This window comes from Petaurus breviceps, unplaced genomic scaffold, assembly GCF_028583685.1.
Source record: "Petaurus breviceps papuanus isolate PSGF00001 unplaced genomic scaffold, PetGlider_PUasm1.0 90617, whole genome shotgun sequence".
Classification (NCBI taxonomy): Eukaryota; Metazoa; Chordata; class Mammalia; order Diprotodontia; family Petauridae; genus Petaurus; species Petaurus breviceps.
Genome location: NW_027187287.1, coordinates 3,309,790 through 3,328,410, shown reverse-complemented (window position 1 = coordinate 3,328,410; position 18,621 = coordinate 3,309,790). Strand labels below are relative to the sequence as shown.

The following is an 18,621-nucleotide window of genomic DNA, read 5'->3' as shown; positions in this document are numbered from 1 at the left end:
GAGAGAGAGAGAGAGAGAGAGAGAGAGAGAGAGAGAGAGAGAGATGAAGAGGAGATGGAGATGGAGATGGAGAAGAGAAAGAACGGCTTCATAGATTTGGGTTTTCATTGTCCAAGTGAGAAACATCTTCGAACCAGGGACAAGGAACCCAAGCTAGAGTGAGGAGAGAAAGGAGGAGGGGGTTGGAGAGAGGGATGACATTGTAAGATTTCATTAATTTATGAGAGAGAGTGTGTGTTCATTATCTCTATGATCTTTGTGTGGGTGTATGTCCCTATGTGTTTGCGTGTCTGTGTGTCTCGATGGGCCACCGATATTAGTGTTTTCATGTGTCCATCCGTAGGAGTAATTCAGTATCTGTCCCAGTGACTTTCTGTACATGCACCTCGCCTCTCCCCACTAACTCCTCCCTCTATTCTGGTACCTCGATGCCCTGGACATCCCGTCTGACTGTAGGGTCACTTTGAAAAAGCCCGGGTTGGGAGGAGGCGCGGGGGCGCCGCAGGGGACCCCGGAGCCGGAATCACAGTATCTTTCTCCTTCACTCCACAGACTATGAGCTCCGATCGCAGGAACTGCACCTGGCCAGCCCGAGAGGACCCCAGTCGGCTGACCCGCTGAAGGATTTAGTCCCTAACTCCGGATCTCTTCTTGGCTGCTTTGCCTGTTACTGTTATCGTTTAATTATCAGTTTTATTTTGTTTTTATTATTTTTTTTAAAACACATTACTCTCACCAGGATCATCTTTCCTTCTTGCCCCCAAACACCGTTTCACTCGGCCTCGGATTCAGTTTCTTTTTGCTCCTCTGCTTCTTCCACCAGCGCTCCCGGCTGGCTGCTGCTGCCGCTCGGGGCTACTGCTACCGCCGCTTAGAACTCCGAGTCCAGCGGAGGAGCCTCAGCGGCAGTGGGGGGAGGAGTAGGCGGAGCGGGGAGGGCAGCGGCGGCGGCGGCTGGCTAGGGGCCGGAGTCGCCGCTGCCGGCTCCCCGGCATGGATGGCCGGGACTTCGCTCCGCCGTCGCATCTCCTCTCTGAGCGCGGAAGCCTGGGCCATCGCAGCGCAGCAGCCGCCGCCGCCTCGCGCCTAGCCCCGGCAGGCCCCGCAGTCCAGCACCCGGCTCACTTCCCGCCGGGCAAGTACTTCCAGTCGCCTCTACCCATGGCCACGCACACAGGTTAGTGTCCTTCCTGCCCACCCAGCCCTAGCCTCGGGGCAGGACTGTAGGGAGGGGTCCTTCTTCCAAGTACTGGAATTCTGGGGCAGTCCCGGGCAGGAGGCTGAGGAGGCTGCCGAGGCCTCTGCGAGGAGGCTGCCGAGGCCTCTGCCTGGAGGCTGCCACTGTGTCAGGGAGCTGACTACCCTGGATTTCTGGGTTCTCTTGCTCTCTTCCACGGAGACTTTCTAAGGGCTAAGGGATGTCGGGGGAAGCGAATAAAAACTTGAGTGTATTTGGAGATGATCTAGAAATTTTTTTTTCTAATCTAGGAGACTGGTTTAATTTTATTTCATTAATTTTTTTTTTCCTGTTTAGAGGATTTTCTAGTTTGGGACTTATAAACAAATGGGCGAAGGTTTTGGTGGTCTCGGAATGTTTTGGTCCAGCCGAATTTTGCTCTGTGCTCCACTGGCCCAGTTATCTGATTCTTCTCCATACTATTATCAGGGAGAATAGAATAGACCTTTAGAGCCGGGGTACACTTGGGACTCAGAGGAACAGCCGCAGAAGGAGCTAAAAATAAAGATTCCCTCCTACTTCTCCTCCTCCCTACTCCTCCTCCAAAAGAAAATAAATTCCGTTGAAACCTCTTTTCTGCATTAACATCTTTAAGATATTCTGGTGCTGGGACAAGGAGGCGCTTTCTGGTGGAACAAAACGGCTGTTCTTGCTTGGGGAAGGGGGGGGGGAAGGAGCAGCGTCGAACTCAGAGTGGCCTTTTCAGATTAGGGGCAGTTGTGTGCACAGGGTTAGTGTTAATAGGGGCTGCTGGTGTAAGACTAGAAAATCCTGTTTCTATATAAAGCCTTGAAGTGTCAGGGTGAGAATGGGTTTGCAGGGGATGCATTAGCTTTAACAAGTGCCTCTGGTATCCTGCTAAAGACATACAAAGCGTGGCTAGCAAAAGGGCCCGGGGAACTCACAGGCACCCTTTCAGAAAAAAAAAAATCTGTTAGTTAAAGGGGTTTGGGGCTGCATGTGTTGGGAAGTGGGGGTAGAGGGAGGAGAGCATGACCCTCAGCATCTAGGGATCTGTGGGGTCATTGTGGCCCCAAAGACAGTTGGGTGGAATGTGGTTATTCTGAGTGTGCTTCCTTAAGACCTCTGCATTTAGTATTTTGACTCAGTATTGTGAATTTGTTAGAAAGGGAGAAATAGAACTCTCCTCTGGTTTTGGCTTTTTCTATAAAGCTGGGTGTTGGTCCCTTGAAAATGTAAAGGGGAGGAAAGCTGAAGGTTGAGGGAGAAACTTGAAAACTTTGAAAAAATATCAGGTTTGATTTGCTGAACCTTGTGGAGTTTCTGAATTCACCTTCCTCTACATCAGTGTATGGCCCCCTGACTATTTTATTCCTGTCCTTAGGAAAGTAATCTTTAGACTGGTGAAGTTGGAGATTCCTTTCTCTCCCTGTGATTTACATTTAATTATTTTGAAAATAATGTTGAGGTAGAAAAAAGTGGGAAAATTTTGTTGTGGAGTTGTCATTATCTAACTTTATATGTTGGAGAAAGGGAATTAGATTACTGATGTGTCACCTCTTGTTGGGAAGAGATGCCTGTGGATCTGTAATCAGGTGGTTTAGCTCTTGGATCATGCAGGTTGGCTGGGCTTTGTTTATAGTTAGCTTTAAACATGACTTTTTTTTGCAGTTTTAAAAATTAGGCAGTAACAGTTATTATTGCTAGCTTGATGAACTGTGAATACTAATAAAATTATATCTGCTTTAATGGGATTACAATTAGTATGTGGATTAAAAAGGATAGCACAGACAAGGCTGGAAGGAAAGTTGTCAGTTGGGAGTGCACTCAAAAAGAAGACTATAAATTTCCTAAAAAGAAAAACATACACACAAAATTGCATAATTACTAATGGGCTTTTAGCATTTATAGCATGGTGAGATCCCCAAAAGTGCCACTAACAAACACAGTGATCTTGACACTTTCAAACATGCTGTTTTATATAATTACAACCTATATCTGCAGCCTTTTTCCATTCAAGTATTTCCTGATCCAAATTTGACCTCTCTTTTCTCTGATTTTTTTTCCTTTTTTGTTTTCCCCCCTTATTTCCCTTCCTTTATATGTAAAACTGAGGAAGAAAAGAAAAAATTGGTTGTGTAATTGTTGATTTTATGTTTTCTTCCCCTACCTCTATTTTTATTAAATATCTCTTTCCCTACTTTCTTAATTCAAGGTGTTCCTTAGAGGATCCCTTGAATATGGTCATCACACAGAAAGCAGCAGAACTTTGATCTCCTAGCCTCTAAATCTTTTCTGAACAGCCTAAAGTTCCCTCTGAGCAAAGGCCCCTCAAGCCCTAGGTGTCTAGGCCTGAAGGATATGCCTCCCCAAACATTCTAGGTGACTAGAATTCTTTCCCAAACATTCCAGTGCTCTTTAGCCTGGGCAGGTAAAATTGAATCAAAAATGAGTGTTAAATAAATTATGGTTGGGATCTTGACTCTGAGTATTTAATTATAATGCAGAGACAGGCTGGGGACTGACCACAAGCCTAACAGCCTTCCCCTACAGATGAGGCTATGTGGGGATGGTGCCAATTTTTGAATGAGATCAGGTAATTAATGCCTCCCCAACTCCCTCTCACCTCCCACTCCCCTTCATATTCAATATCTCACAGCTTCCATTGGGCCAATGCTCAGCTTGAAACTCCTCTTTTTGGTCATTCAGGACTGTAGAAAAGTCTCTCAGGAAGATGAGAGCCAAAGGGGGAGAGGGATGGAAATTGAACCTGCACTCTAGGTAACTATAGATCTCGGTGTACTAATGTTTACCATTTGATAATTCCAAGTTCTCATTTTGAATATAGACAGCAAAAAGATATTAAGAATGGGACAAGTCTAGGCCCTGAACTCCTTTAGCTATTTTGCTTCCTTTACCCCACACATTCAACCCTCTCTATCCCCTCCCCCAACAAAATCCCCCCCCCCATTACATCTGGTTCCAATGGAGGGAACCCAGGGGGTTTCCTCAGGGATAAGTTGAAGGCTTCAAAAAAGACCAAGAGCTCATTTGATCTGAACTCTGTCCTGACCCTCCCCACTCACCCAGTCATTTTCTTCTTTCCCCTACTAGCCCAAAGGAAGGTTTCAGAGTGACAAAAACAGGTAGAAGATACTTGGCTATTTAGAACTTTTGTGACAGGAGACATTCTCTGGTAAATATGGAAGCTGAAAACTGGCTAGTATAGACAATTCCTTCTGAAAGTGGTTTGAAGACCATTTTTTTTTGTTGTTGATATAGGGGATAGTATTAGACAAAAGTGAAAGCCACTACACCAGGTAGATGAACTTCTAAAAAATCTAGTCAAATTACATTTTGGGGGAAAAATAAAACCAATAAATCAATGTAAATTGCCTTGGACTACATCTAAACAATGAAAACAAGGTTGTCTTTTTTTTTTTTAAAGAAAAAGGCATTTTCTAAAAAAAAAAAAAATAAAACAGAACACCATGCACCTTAATGGTAACATACTCCTATAGCACTTTAAATGCATTCTCTCATTTGAAGTTTACTACAACCATTATGAATCAGGCAAGGCAAATGTTTACATTTTACCGCATTTTATGAAGGAAGAAGAAGCTGAAGGCCAAATAGGTGAGTTGATTTGCCCTAGGTCAAGCCAAAATAATTAAGTAGCAGAACTGGGATAGAGGCATTCTAGCTCCCAGGCTCTTCTTTCCACCATACTATCATGTTCTCCAAAAAAACTGAATTTTTCTCTTTTTAGTTGATTGTTTGGATATTATATAGACCTGTTCTTAGGTCTCAGTATGGATCCTTCCATCAAGGAAGAATGCCTGATAAAGGAGAACAAGGCAAATTATGCTACCCCCCCCCCCATTTGTCCAATTGTAAGATGGGCATTAAATGATCTATTGAGGGAGATAGATTCTAACCGATCTTTTAAGAGAGCTGCATTTTCACAGCTGCCCATTGTGTCCTGTTCAATCCAGTTAGATTCCATTGGCAATAGATTGGGTTCTTAGTCTCTCTGCTGTGGAATTCTCTTGCTATAGATTTCTCTCTCTAAGGAGAGAGAGCTGTTCTCTCCTCTTTTGCATATAGTGTTGTTGGTTTTGTGTGTGTGTGTGTGTGTGTGTGTGTTTTTTAATCAGCTGCAGGAGACTTTGAAAGGGAAGTCAGGCTTAGAATGCTTTTCCAATTGTTTTTTCTTTCTTTCTTTTTTTTTTTTTTAAGCAATTGGGGTTAAGTAACTTGCCCAAGGTTACATGGCCAGTTATTTTGTGTGGGTAAGTGTCTGAGGCCTGAACTGATTCTGGGTTCTCCCAACTCAGGGGCCAGCACTCTTACTCACTTCAACACCTAGCCACCCCTCCAATTGTTTTTTCTTAAAATGAAAGTGCTGATAGTTTTATAATCGAGCTGTAGGATTTTATGGTAAAGTGCTGTTATAGTAACCTTGTCACAAAAAGGTGCAATTAAAATGTTTGGTATCATTATTTTTAGTGCAGTGTTAGAATTTGTCTCTAATACAGATGGTCCAGAGTCAAAGCTGTGAAAGTTAGGGGGGTGGGGGGTGGGGGAAGAAAGAGAATCAACAATGAACCAACCCAAGATTTTTCATCAGCCTACTCTTTGTCAAGCAATTGGGATTTCCACATCATGCTGGATATTTAGTCAGGAGAGATAGTTATATCTTGGGTAAAACTCCAAATATAACAATTTATATTTACATATACATATATATGTATTCCTTTATGATGCTGTGGTTTATCTCTTCTGTCTTCCTTTTTCTTCTTTTTCCTTCTTGGTGCTAAGACAAACTGGAGAAACCAAGCAATTGATTATTTCTGTAATTCACTTGAAAATTGGAAATTCACCTGGAATTGAGACCTAGCTTTTTTGGTTTGGGAGTAGGAAGTGGGGAATTGGTAAGGGTCTCAGAGGTCACCTAGTGTGACTACTAGTCAACACTTGAATGCTATCTACAATCTGGGGTGAGGAGTTAATCTCCACTTTGATTTCTATGTACAGATATAACAGATGACTTTCTGATTCCTCCTCTTCCTCTCTCTTCCCTCCCCCTCTCCTCCAATTCCTTTTCTTTTCTTTTTTGCTTTTTTGAGGGCAATTGGAGTTAAGTGACTTGTGCAACGTTACAAGGCTATTTTTTTTGTGTGTTAAGTGTCTGAGGCTGGATTTGAACTCAGGTACTCCTGACTTCAGGGCCCATGCTCTATTCACTGCGCCACCTAGAAGCCCCTCCAATTTCTTTTCTTTCTCATTTCCTTTGGGTATAAATGACAATGGATTGCTTCTGAAGATTGAGAGGGGGCTGGTGTCAGTGATTGGATCTTACACCAAAAGTCAAAACATGGCATTCCCTCCCCACCCCCCAAACCCTTTTATTTTGGGGGTAAACCAGGGTGGAGAGATCCCTAAATGGTGAGAGAAATGGAAACTTCTCAAGTGCTAATAGAGCTTTCAGTAGATTGCGGTTCTCATAAAATTCTGTAAGAAAGATCATTTCCTGGTGTGAAAAGACCCTCATAAAGGCCTGCCCCTCTCTTCTTATGTGTTTTTTTAAAGGAAAAAAAATACATTTTAGTAAATACCTCATTAACTCTCTGACACAGAGGAGTGTTTCTGCAACAGTTACCAACATTAAATAGGTGTGAAAAGAGTTACTTTTCAAAGGCTGCTTTCCCAAAGAATCCAACCATCTTTCTTTCTCAATGACAAGGAGCAAGAGACATCAAAGCAAATGCGGGGAAAACAGGCAGGAACTGCCAGCCAGGAGCTTGGTGCCCTGAACTGCCAGGCAGAACATTGTTATGCAAGGCTTCGGTGGGTGTTCTCTCTCTCTCTGAAATCAAAGCTCATTTTTGGAATGTGGTTTTTACCAGTGGGGATCACACTGCCATCATCTCTAATTATTTCTATAAGGAGATGCCGAATTTTTCTATAGGAATATCCAGGTCACGTGAATAATAAGGCAAATTAGGGAGAGAGGCTGAGAGAATCGCTGAGCAAATAGCACATCTCCCCTGGAAAAAAAAGGTACACCAGTTATTCTTAGAAATCTCCTTCATCTTGCTTCGAGACAGGGGACAACACAGCCAGCATAGGCAGAATGAAATGCATAGGAGGCTGTTAGAATAACATGTATTAAGCTAAAAATACCCCTCAGAAACACACATAAAAAAGCCAAATCCAACAACAGAATGAGCTAAAAATATTCCAGGCTTTGGCAAAGAGCACAGAGTTAAATAAATTAAGGAGTTAAAGAACCATTCATGGGAGTAAGTTGACTCTCTCTTACTAGAACTTGGTTCAAGCTAATAAAAATAATAATTTACTAGCCACCGAGCTTTTCATGAGTTTAAATTTAATTGGTGGGGTTTCTGGAGTTTGTCATTTCTTGGAGGTTAGTAGGTTTGTACTGGATGTTAGGGGTGGGAACAGAACACCACTTTGGACCTGATCGAGAATCAAAATCCATTGTTAGTGGCTTCCTTGGAACCCAGGACATTAGATTTCCCCCCCTCGCCCCTCAGTTTTGTGGGCACCTGGGGGTGGAAGGTGTGGAGGGGCTGGCCATAGAGGAAAGACCAGCTTGAAGGTGAATCACAGCTGTGGGGGAGAGAAGAAAGAAAAAGAATAAAAAGTAAAATGATTATTTTAAATTGATAAATGGTGTACCGTTAAGAGTGAGTAAGATACACTTCAGCAAGTTGATAGCACGTATACTGTCAACTAACGTATCACTGGAGCAGGTTGTACATGTAAATAATATGAATGTACAGTGCTTTGGATTATCCTCTCCCTGAAACCCCAGCATTTAATGGCTTTTTGCCCCTTTTGAATAGTCTGGGCCAATGGGGCCACTTCCCGGAACTCATCATTCTTCTTCCTTTTCAATTTCCTTCTTTGACCCTCCCCTAACCTCCTGCACACACCTTGGCTTCCAAGGATGGGCTACAGTGATAGTGGTAGTAGAGGAAATGTGACCAAAGAACATGATAGAAATGTGATGTTGGAACAAATTTGGTGATAATGTTGGTCTGTCTGGGAGGAATTCTCTGGGTTAGGGTTTCCAAATTACCCAACCACAATAAAAGACATTGGTATGTGTGCCTGAAATAAATAACCAATGCCACTCACTGAAGCTGTCTTCCCAAGCTCTATGATCTCATGATTGGTTGGTGTGTTTTTTTGTCAAGACTAGAACATATTTTTTAAAAATTTATTTTGTTCAACAGAAGTCCTCAATTAATACTATTAGCCAGTTCTCAAGGATTCTTAAATGCTCAGAGATCCTTAGATCCAAAGAGACCTGCTTTGGATAATTCTGTTGGATTTCTGCTTTGTCTTCTGTTCATCTTGGTGTCTCTCCTACTCAGCAGCCTTCCAGAAAGACCACTAAGGTTTCCGGGAATCTCAAAAAAAAAAAAAACAAAAACCCAAAAGCCTACAGTTCCCAGAATGCCTTGAACTCCAAGGTCCTGATGGGGATAGGGCAAAAGTTCATATTCCTAGGGCTAGAAATGCCTGAGGTCTAGTTAAAGAGCCCAGTCAGTGCCATCAGGAAAACCTGTTTGCTCTAAGCAAGATGGTACTGATTGATTTGTCTCAAGGCTCTGGGATTCTTTTTATTCAATCCTTCCTTGTGCTAGCTGGACAGGGCATTTTGACTCTGGAGCCACTAATAACAACTTCAGTACCATGTATTAATAGAAGCTACCATCAAATACAAAATACTCCTTCCATCTCAGTATTCAAAGTAATGATTTGGATACAGGCCCTTTCATATTCTGTATTTCTGTCCCTCTAAGGTAAAACTACAAAGTAACAAGTATATATTATGTATATTTATTACATATATATTTTTTCACACATCCCCCAGTACTTACATATCCAAATGATGTGTTGTATTCTTCAAAGCAGTTGCCTTGGGAGGCTAGATATATCCCAAAGATGACGGCTTTTGCTCAAATATTCATTGAATTCCTCTATGGGAATCTCCTTTTGAGCCAGTTTATAAGCCACCTTAGAAAAGCAGCTTCATTGCTTTATGGTCACATCTCATTTCTGACTCAAAATGATATTCCATTTTGATAACTCCACTTAATTTACCAGACTTGGCTCCTTATGATTCTTGGCTGTTTCCAAAAATCAAATCTACCCTCAATGGATTAATAGTTTCCACCACAGAGGATATTCAAAAGAATGTACCCTGGGCTCTGAAGGCATTTCCCATAGAGAAGTTCCAGACGTGTTCTGAACAATGACAGCATCAGTGGAATAAGTATCGAAGGTGACTACTTTGAAGGAAATAGTTCTCAGGTGGAGAGCTAAGGTGTATGATTAAAAAAAAAGTCTCATGGTCACCACATTGTAGAAAAGTTTCAACATGCAGAGGAATCACCCTTTCCCAGCAGATGTAGTATTTACCCTAGAACCCCATGTATCAAAGGAACATTCCCCACCCCAGACTTCCCTCACCACCATCAACGTCTCTGAACCTCAAAAATATAACTGGAATAAAATGTGTAGAAATAAAAATAAAACCTGGAGCTCAGTCTCTGAAAAGTGCCTGCAGGTGTGGTGTGCTTGCATGCTTAGAACTTCATGTTTAGCTCTAACTTTCTGCCACTCTGACATTTTTATGAGATAATATGCCATTTAGATCATGCAAGAATATTTGTCAATGCATGGGACCCCTCTCTTTGTTGTAATATATAATAATACTTTCTACCTTCCATTGCCCTGTTGCAAGTAAGCTGCTGTGGAAAATTTATGCATAAGGAGCTGATTGGAGCTGATCAGCATGTACATCTCATTGGTGGTATGAGATTGTTCAGAAACCCTATCCCTCAGTTATTATGGTAAATGCTGTACTTCAATCAAGCTCCTGGCCTATGAGACATAAGCCTTTAGTGTCCAAGTTGTGATGTGGACTTGCATCAGCTGGCTATCGCTGCAGCTGTCCTGATGGATTAAATTCCAGATTGGGATCAACCAGGAAGCATTTTTCATTCTGGCCTGGGGGAGGGGGGAAGGGATAGACAGGTGGGTTGGTTTCCTTCCTGCTCCCCCTCCCCCCTTATTCCTTCTGCCTATTTAATAAAGAATCCATACTGTTTTCTTTACAGTATTCTTAAGACTACATAAGCAGCCCATTTCATTTAACCTTGGGGGTGGGGGTGGGGAAGAGGGGGGATGCAGGGGAGGTAGAGGATCAAGAGGCATGCAATTAATTTGATTCATTCGAGTACCTATTGCATTTTACATCCAGTGCTACGCTATGCAAAATGTCAGCCAATCAATAAAGGTCAATCCAACCAATCAATAAACATTTGTTAAGCACCTACTATGTGCCTGACATTGTGCTAAGTGCTGGAGACACTGAGAGGCAGAAGACAATCCCTAGTCTTAAGGAACTCTTAGAGGCTATGACATGAAAAGGACTATGTACAAACAACATATCTCAAGGATAAATTGAAGACAATCATAGAAGAAAATTAGAATTAAGGGGGAATCAGGAAAGGCTTCCTCTAGAAGGTAGGATTTTGGCTGGGACTTGAAGGAAGCCACGAGGCAGAAATGAGGGGATAGAGTATTGCAGACATAGGAGAAAGTCAGTGAAAGTGCCTGGAGAGGAGAGACAGCATCTTGTTTGAGGCACTGCAAGGAGACCATGGTCACTGATCAAAGAATGCATGGGGGGAGAGTAAAGGTGTAAGAAGCTTCTAAAGGTTGTTAGGGAGGGGAGTGTGACAGATGGTGAATGACTTTGAATGCCAAATTTAAACATTTATATTTTATCCAGGAGATGATAGTAAGCCACTGGAGTTTATTGAATAGGGGGTGATGAGGAAAGAAAACCCGCCTTTGTCCTAGAACTTATCCTAAATTGTTTTTGTGGCTAATTAAATTGTCATGTGTCTGTGTCTCAGCCCTCCAAGTAGAATGTAAGCTTTTCCAGAGCAGGCACCCATCTCTCCTCAGCCTGCCAGCAGCCAGCAAAGTGTCTCAAGAATAGCTGGCTTCCAATATATGTTTGTTGAAGGAATTAATGCATGTAGAAGCTAAATAGAAGGACTTTATTGGACAGAGAAGATAAAAGATTAGGAAGATTGGAGATCGAAAGGGTTGGGAGGAAGCAATGAATGAAGGCCTGGCAAAAGAACTTAAATTTGATCCTACAGGCGAAGAGAGCCGTTGTAGGTCAGTTTAGGAGGGGAATGTGCTAATAATGAAAGCAGTATCTGAGTTTGATTATTTAAGCAGCCTTCTCTAGATTCAGTTGTAGCAAGGAGGTACCAGAATCAGAAGAATCATCTAGAGGGCTGTTGAAGTGATCTAATTATGAAATGATGAAGGCCTAGAATATGGTAGTGGTAGTGAAATGTCAAGAAACCCAATGAGCCAAGAGGTTGGATTTGGAAGAGGAGAGAAAAGAACTGTAAATAAGGGCAAAACAGTGGTGCTATTTACACAAATGTTTAGGTGAGGAGACAATGAGTTCAGCTTTCAATATAAATATAATTTATAAATATAAATACCTTTTATTTGATGATCAGTAAATGCCCAAATATGTCTCCATATAAAAAAAAAGTATGGACATATAAAATAACACCCCTACTGACTTACTAGTAGCATGGATTGTGCTTTGACCATGCACATGTAAAAATTACATATATGTAACATGCACATATGAGTATATCAAATGTATGTGGTGTACAATATTTATATGTGAATTTAGATATATAAGCATGTATGCATGAGCTTTGGATTGTTTTCCAGTAGTTGGGATGGGTTTTATTGATCCATAGTATATTGAACTAGGCTAAAGTTAGGCTGGTCCAATGATTCAGGTTGGGGGTTTAAAATGGAACAGGCCACTTGTGGACCACAAAGTTCAATAAAGAAGACTTTACTAATAATAGGAAATTAAAAGAATATAGCTTCTAAAAAAGGATATATTCTCCTCCTGTCACCATAGCAATGAGTCAAGCTAAGTCATGAACTCAGGTATATCCTCTGACACCGATTCCCACTTGTCAGAGTCTTTTTATACTTCAGGTAGCAAGGAAGCCAAATGGACTCCACTTCTCCTTAAGCCAACAGCCCAGTATGTATCTGCCTCACAGGTTACTGGGTAGGGCTGCCAAAGAAAGACAGGGAGGAAGGAGGTAGAAGCAGAAGGAAAAAGAAGAAAAAACTCTGGTCTCACCAGCTTCTTTCCTAGGTCGCATCACCCATCTCCCCAGTCTAGCAAATATTAAAATATCTCTCACCCGCTACTTTCTTTTATTTCCATTGTCTTATCTTCTCATACTTAGACAGTTAAAAAAAGTTTTACTGATACTTTTGATTTTCACATCACATTTTTAGACATACCCCTCCTCTTTCCTCCTAATTAAACCTTCCATTATATCAAAGAAAAACCGTTAAGCACTAACAAGGGGTACAGAGACCATTTCTGACAGTATGTTCAACATTCTTCCCTTGTAGTCCCCTACCTCTCTGACAAAACAATTGTAATCACCTTCTAACTGTTTTCTGCATGTTAGTCTTTTTCCTCTGCTCTCTCTAATCCTCCCAATATGCTGCCACCACTTTAATTTTCCTAAAGTGTGGCTCTGCTTATGTCATTCTACTCCTTAAAACTCTCCAAATCATTTAGCTCCAGGCCTCTCTCCTCAATTGCCTACTGGATAATATTTAAATTCATTAACCTGGAATTCAAGGCCATCTAAACTATCTAATATAATGACCTCCTACTACTCTTCTGCTGAACTCTCTGCTCCAAACAAACTGATCTGCTCATAGTTCCCTGAAACACAATCTCTACAGGTTCCTTCCAGGAGTCAAATTCAATGACATTTTCATCTTCCCTGCCCTGTGTGCTTTTGCTTACCATCTTCCTACCAGGAACATTTTACCCTTTATCTTCACCTATGGAAATCCTACCCACAATTGTGTATTGTGGGGGCATTCATTTGGGCTATGATGTTTCAAAACAATTTATCGATAAAAACTGAAAAAGCAATACCTACTATTTGAGGCCCAACCCTCTTAGAGCCCTTCTTGGATAGATTGGTTGTTGAATCACTAGTTGCTTTATGAGAAAGATCACCACCAGTCACCTATCATCCACTGCTGACTCTTCCTCAGTGCTGAAAACAAAGTCTTAACAATTTTCTGCTCTCTAAGGATGGCACTTATAAGTTTCTTCTCCATATGTCTTCACCACAGAAAAAGAGTTAAACTCATTCCTCTCAAATGTCTCTTCAGACTCTTTCTCCATGACGATTAACTTGTTTCATCCTTGAAGAAAGGACCTTCTCTTTGTGCTTCATACAAAGTCTAGACCATGACAGTTAACTGTTTCTATACAACAGTTAAACTAACTCCCCAATGTTTTATTTTCTCTTAAAGACATAATAACAGTATCTGTATTTTCTGTAGGGAAGGCCATTTAAACTAGGGTTACCTTTTTCCCCCATGCCCAAAATGTTTCAATCTCTTAAAAATCATTGGATTGGGGCAGGTAGGTGGCACAATGAATAGAGCACCGGCCCTGGAGTCAGGAGGACCTAAGTTCAAATCCGGCCTCAGACACTTGACACACTTAGTAGCTGCATGACCTTGGGCAAGTTACTTAACCCCAATTGCCTTGCCTTCCCCCCCTCCAAAAAAAAAATCATTGGGTTACATCAAATCAACATTAATATCATGTATAATAAACACATAACAGTGAAAATCATTTATAAGACATACATATTACATGTAATTTATACATACAGTATGTACATGTGCATGTTAGTAGTACAGGCAAGAAGAAAAATGCAGCAGTAGCAACAATAAGTATATAGAATAATACATGTATAACGCTGCCTGTATTGATGTAACAAACAATAGAAATAGCTCATTGAATAGTGAAATAAGCAATCTATACAAAATAAAGGTTGCAATAACAAAGCAACATTAGCTATACTTCATCATCTTTGTGGCATCTTATCTGTAACATGAGGGGCTTGGCCAGGTGACCTCTAAGGTTCTTCCAGATCTCTTGTCCTATGGTACTATGGGTATTCTATCCTATAATCACTAGTTTGTATTGAAATTTCCATATATGTATATATGTGTATACACACATTTATGCCTTCCTTTTTTTTCAACCCTCTGCTCTCATAGGCTTCAATAACATTAAAGTTGATGTCTTTACAATTCATTAACAAGGTAAAAAAACACAGACATTTAAATATTTTAACAGTATATCAGCTCTGACATGAAAAAGATCACAGCCTGTAACTGCAGATGCTAACTCCTTCTCAGACACTGAAATGATAGCTCAAGAATTTAGTTTTCATAGTGTGGTAAATTCTCTTAACAATTCTCTTCAGGATATCCTCTCCACATCGTATCTCCTTCATAGCCCAAGTTAAACTTGGTTCTCCAAAAATCCCTCTTCAGATTCACTCAGTCTCTCAGGCTTTCTGCTGGTACCTTAGACCATCTCTTTTGAGCCACAATAATTAATTCCTTCCGGAATGACAGTAACACTTTATCTCCCCTCAGAGTCTACTCCCTTTTAAAGAAAAAGTAACAGTATCCATAGTCTCTGTGGGAGGGAGTTGAAACTGGGGGTCTTATTTCTCCCTATGAGTGGTAATTTTTCAGTCCCTGAAAAATCATTTAAAAAATGATTTTAAAAAATCATATAAAATCCATAGTAATGGTATATCCCCAAATATGCTAATACTTGCACTGTGTGCAAAGGAGGAGGGGGGGAAACATTGGAACATTAGTCAGAATAACATAATAAGTTATAATAACAATATACCGTGTTTCCCCGATAATAAGACCTATCCCGAAAATAAGCCCTCCCCTTACTGTGTAAGATTCCTCTAAAATAAGCCCTCCCCTGAAAATAAGCCCTATTGAGATTGCTACTGTAGTGAAGGTGATCCCCTGTGCTACACGCTACATTACGGTACCCTCTGTATGCACCGTTCCCCCTCTCCCCCGTGAAACGCACGCCGCACTCCAAGCTGCATCCAATCAGAGCTGCAGCAGTGAGCGCGTCATCCTGTTCTTCCCCAGTGGTTTGCTTATTGAATAAAGGTACATTTTTTTTGTTCACATTTACCTGTTTATTAAAATTGCTGTCAATGTTCATTAAAATAAGCCCTCCCCTGAAAATAAGCCCTCTGGTGTTTTTCTGTCCAAAAAAATTAATAAGACAGTGTCTTATTATCGGGGAAACATGGTATGTATAATAGTATATGGGAATAAAAACACGTATCAATAAAACAAACAATAACCCATTGCATGATGAAACCTGTAATTTATACAATATACCTAAGAACGTAGGTTGCAATTACATAGCAACATTAAATATAATTCATCAGGAACTACATCTGGCTGTGTGAGTAATCACCTTTTTTCTCCTGCAACATTGTAAATTAGTTTAGTCAGAGGTCAGATGGTTCTAGTTTTGTTTTGTTTTGTTTTGTTTTTAACCTGCTTACCTTTCTGTACATATATACACCTGAACTTGTTGATGTTATGGGCTGAGTGTCATCTTTAAATTTTGTAGATTATCTCTTTTCCCCAAGGGTCTCTATAGGTAAGGTTTTAAGTGGGAAAAGTGTTGCCTTTGGGTTTAGCACCACCCTCCCTGCTTTGTCTTAAATGTCTCTTCATTAATTGCCAGGCAAAGTTACTGGTGTTAGTAAAATGGTCAGCTTTCGGAAACTTCTATCACCAAATTATTTATTGCCCATAAGGTGATGGATATTGGGGGGGGGGTCCACAAGAATTTGTAAGCTCTATTAGAGAGGTGTGAATGGAATTTAATCTGAAAAGATGGGATGAAATCATAGACCTTTGGAAATATTTGCTAGACCCTGGAGGAAATTAAGCTGGGAAGGAAGAGGAAAGAAGAATGGTAGAATGGAAAGTTTGTCATATCTAGAGTCAAATCCTTGTTCTTCCACTTATAACCCATGTGACTTTGGGCAAGTGGTTTTACCTCTTTCCTGATATAAAAGGAGAGGGTTAGATTATATGACTTCTAAGGTATTTTCTGTTTCTAAATTTATAGTTTTGTGAACTTTGCATCAGAAAAATGGTTCTCCTTCCTCAGTCCACCTTTCATCTCCAGACTCTTCTCTTTAAAACAAGGTCTATATCTAAACTGCATTCTTTAACCTCCATTCCAAGTCCAGAGTTCCTCTTTTAATGCTTCTGAAACCAATAGCACTCAGCTTCCTAGAGAACCCAGATTTGGGGCAAGTTTGTCCTTGCTATGTTCTCTGCACATTCTGGTTGTAGCTAGGTGGTAGTTGCCTGACAAAGTATACAAATGCAGTCTCTCTTCTCTTCTTTCTCTTAAGCACTTCCTCTCCTCTTTTCTCTCTCTTCTCTTCTCTCCTTTCCTGAAAATACTTTGGCGGGGGGGTTGGAGAAACAATGGATCATAGAATTTAGAAGTGGAAGCAATCTTAAAGATTCTCCAGTACAAACCTTTTATTTTACAGAGAGGGGACATAATGTATAGAAAGGTGAAGGATCTTGTGCACTGCTATATAGGTAATAAGCAGGAGATCCAGGATTAAAATTAAAGTTTTCTGGCTCCAGAGTCAGTTTTTTCCATTAACCATATTATCTCAGGTCTCTTCCTTTCCTCAGAATTGTTACCGAATAGATTATGAAAATGGCTGTGAAGGAAAGAAGATGTAGAGAAGTCTGGGGTATCTCATGACTGGGGGTGGGGCAAGGAAGAGCAGGAAGGGATGGAGCAGCATTCTTACTTTGGTTTGATGAAAGCCAGGAAAAAAAGCTGGAGAAGGGGGTGTGAGAGGAGGGAATTCCTGTCCTCTTCCTGCAAGAGGACACCCCCCGCAATGACTCTCTGTGTGGTTTTACCTGCTCAGCATCTGTCATTTCCAGAAGTGTTAAGGTTGTTGATAGGGCTATGTGTGACACACAACATGAGACTGAGAAAGAAGTTTACATTTTTGTGCTAAACAATAAATAGGAAATAATGGCACATACTGAGAAGTTAGCGGGGGAATAAGTGGGTAAGGGAGGGAAGAAGAACCCAGAGGGAGAGAATTTGGCATCATTTCTCTTTCCTTCTCCAGTGATATCTACACTGGATTATCCTCCTCTGGAGGGTATCCAGGGCTACCAGTATAGAACCTGTCTGGAACTGAAAAGATTTCTCATTACCAGGCCATAATGTCATCCAGCCAGGCTAGAGCTTCACCAATTGCTGTTCCATCACACGTGGTGACTTTTTCTGCTAGATCTCAGTGCTCTAAGGAGTTTCTTTGCTGAAATTTGGGCTTCCAGAGGCTTAAGGTATTTTTGCTTCACTCAGCATAAAACCCAAGGGCAGAGGGGCTCAGCAAGGATCTGGCACATTCCTATTTTACCATTCATTCATTAACTCATTCATTCATTTATTCATCAAAAATTTATTGCATATTCACTGTTGGCAAAGCACTGTGGGAAATACAAAGGTATTTAAGTCTCATCATCAAGGAATTTACAATCTAGCAAGGACAATAAGACAGGCACAAATAAGGACTAGGTACAAAATGCCAGGAAGGTTCATGGGGAAGGGCTCACTCTTGCTAGGGTAACTTGGGGGACTTCATGAAGGACATGACAATTTGAACTGGAATCTGAAGGATGACTGGAGTTTTTGTAGGTGAAGACAGGAGGGTATTCTAGGCAAAGAGAACAGCATGGCCAGAGGTTCAGAGATGGGGGCAGGTAAGCTGTCTTTATAAGGTTTGGGTACGGCAGTGGTAGAAAATAGACAAAGTTAGAAATATGGATCGGGGCAAAAATGTAGGTCTTGAATGCCAACCCAAAGAGCTGGAACTTTATTTTAGTAGGATTTTATTCCATAGGAAGAAAGAGGCATAGATCAAGAGGAGAAGAATTCAAGGTTGAAGGCAAATTTTATCCAAAGAAGAGAAGAAGGTACCAATTTAAGACAGATAGGGAATGGTCAAAGATGTGGGAGAATAGCCAGGAGGATGTCTGGCAAAACAAAGGGGAATTTTTTTTTAAGAAGGAAGGGGTTGTTGTCAGTATCAAAAGCTGCAAGGAGGTTCTGGAGAATGAAAACTGAGAAAATCCATTGGATTTGTTAATTAAGAGGTCACTGGTGACCTTAGAGCAATTTCAGTAGAGTGATGAGGACAGAAACCAGATTTCAAGGAATGAGTGGGAGGTGAAAAAAGGGAGGTAGTGAGTGTAAATTATTCTTTGTTGAAGTTTGACTGTGAAAGAAAAAAGAAAACATGGGATGGTAGGCTGAGGACATAAGGGAAAGTTCTTTGTTTCCTTCCTTCCTTCCTTCCTTCCTTCCTTCCTTCCTTCCTTCCTTC

The 18,621-nt window shown here is 41.0% G+C and overlaps 1 protein-coding gene across 1 annotated transcript in view; it reads left to right on the top strand.

Moving 5' to 3' along the window:
- Positions 1-18,621, top strand: part of BAHCC1 (BAH domain and coiled-coil containing 1) — a 179,919-nt gene that overhangs the window by 22,378 nt on the left and 138,920 nt on the right. Inside the window, exon 2 of the mRNA XM_069064081.1 lies at positions 553-1,177. Coding sequence (XP_068920182.1) covers positions 994-1,177 — 184 coding nt within the window. The 5' untranslated portion in view covers positions 553-993. The remainder of the gene's footprint in view (positions 1-552; positions 1,178-18,621) is intronic.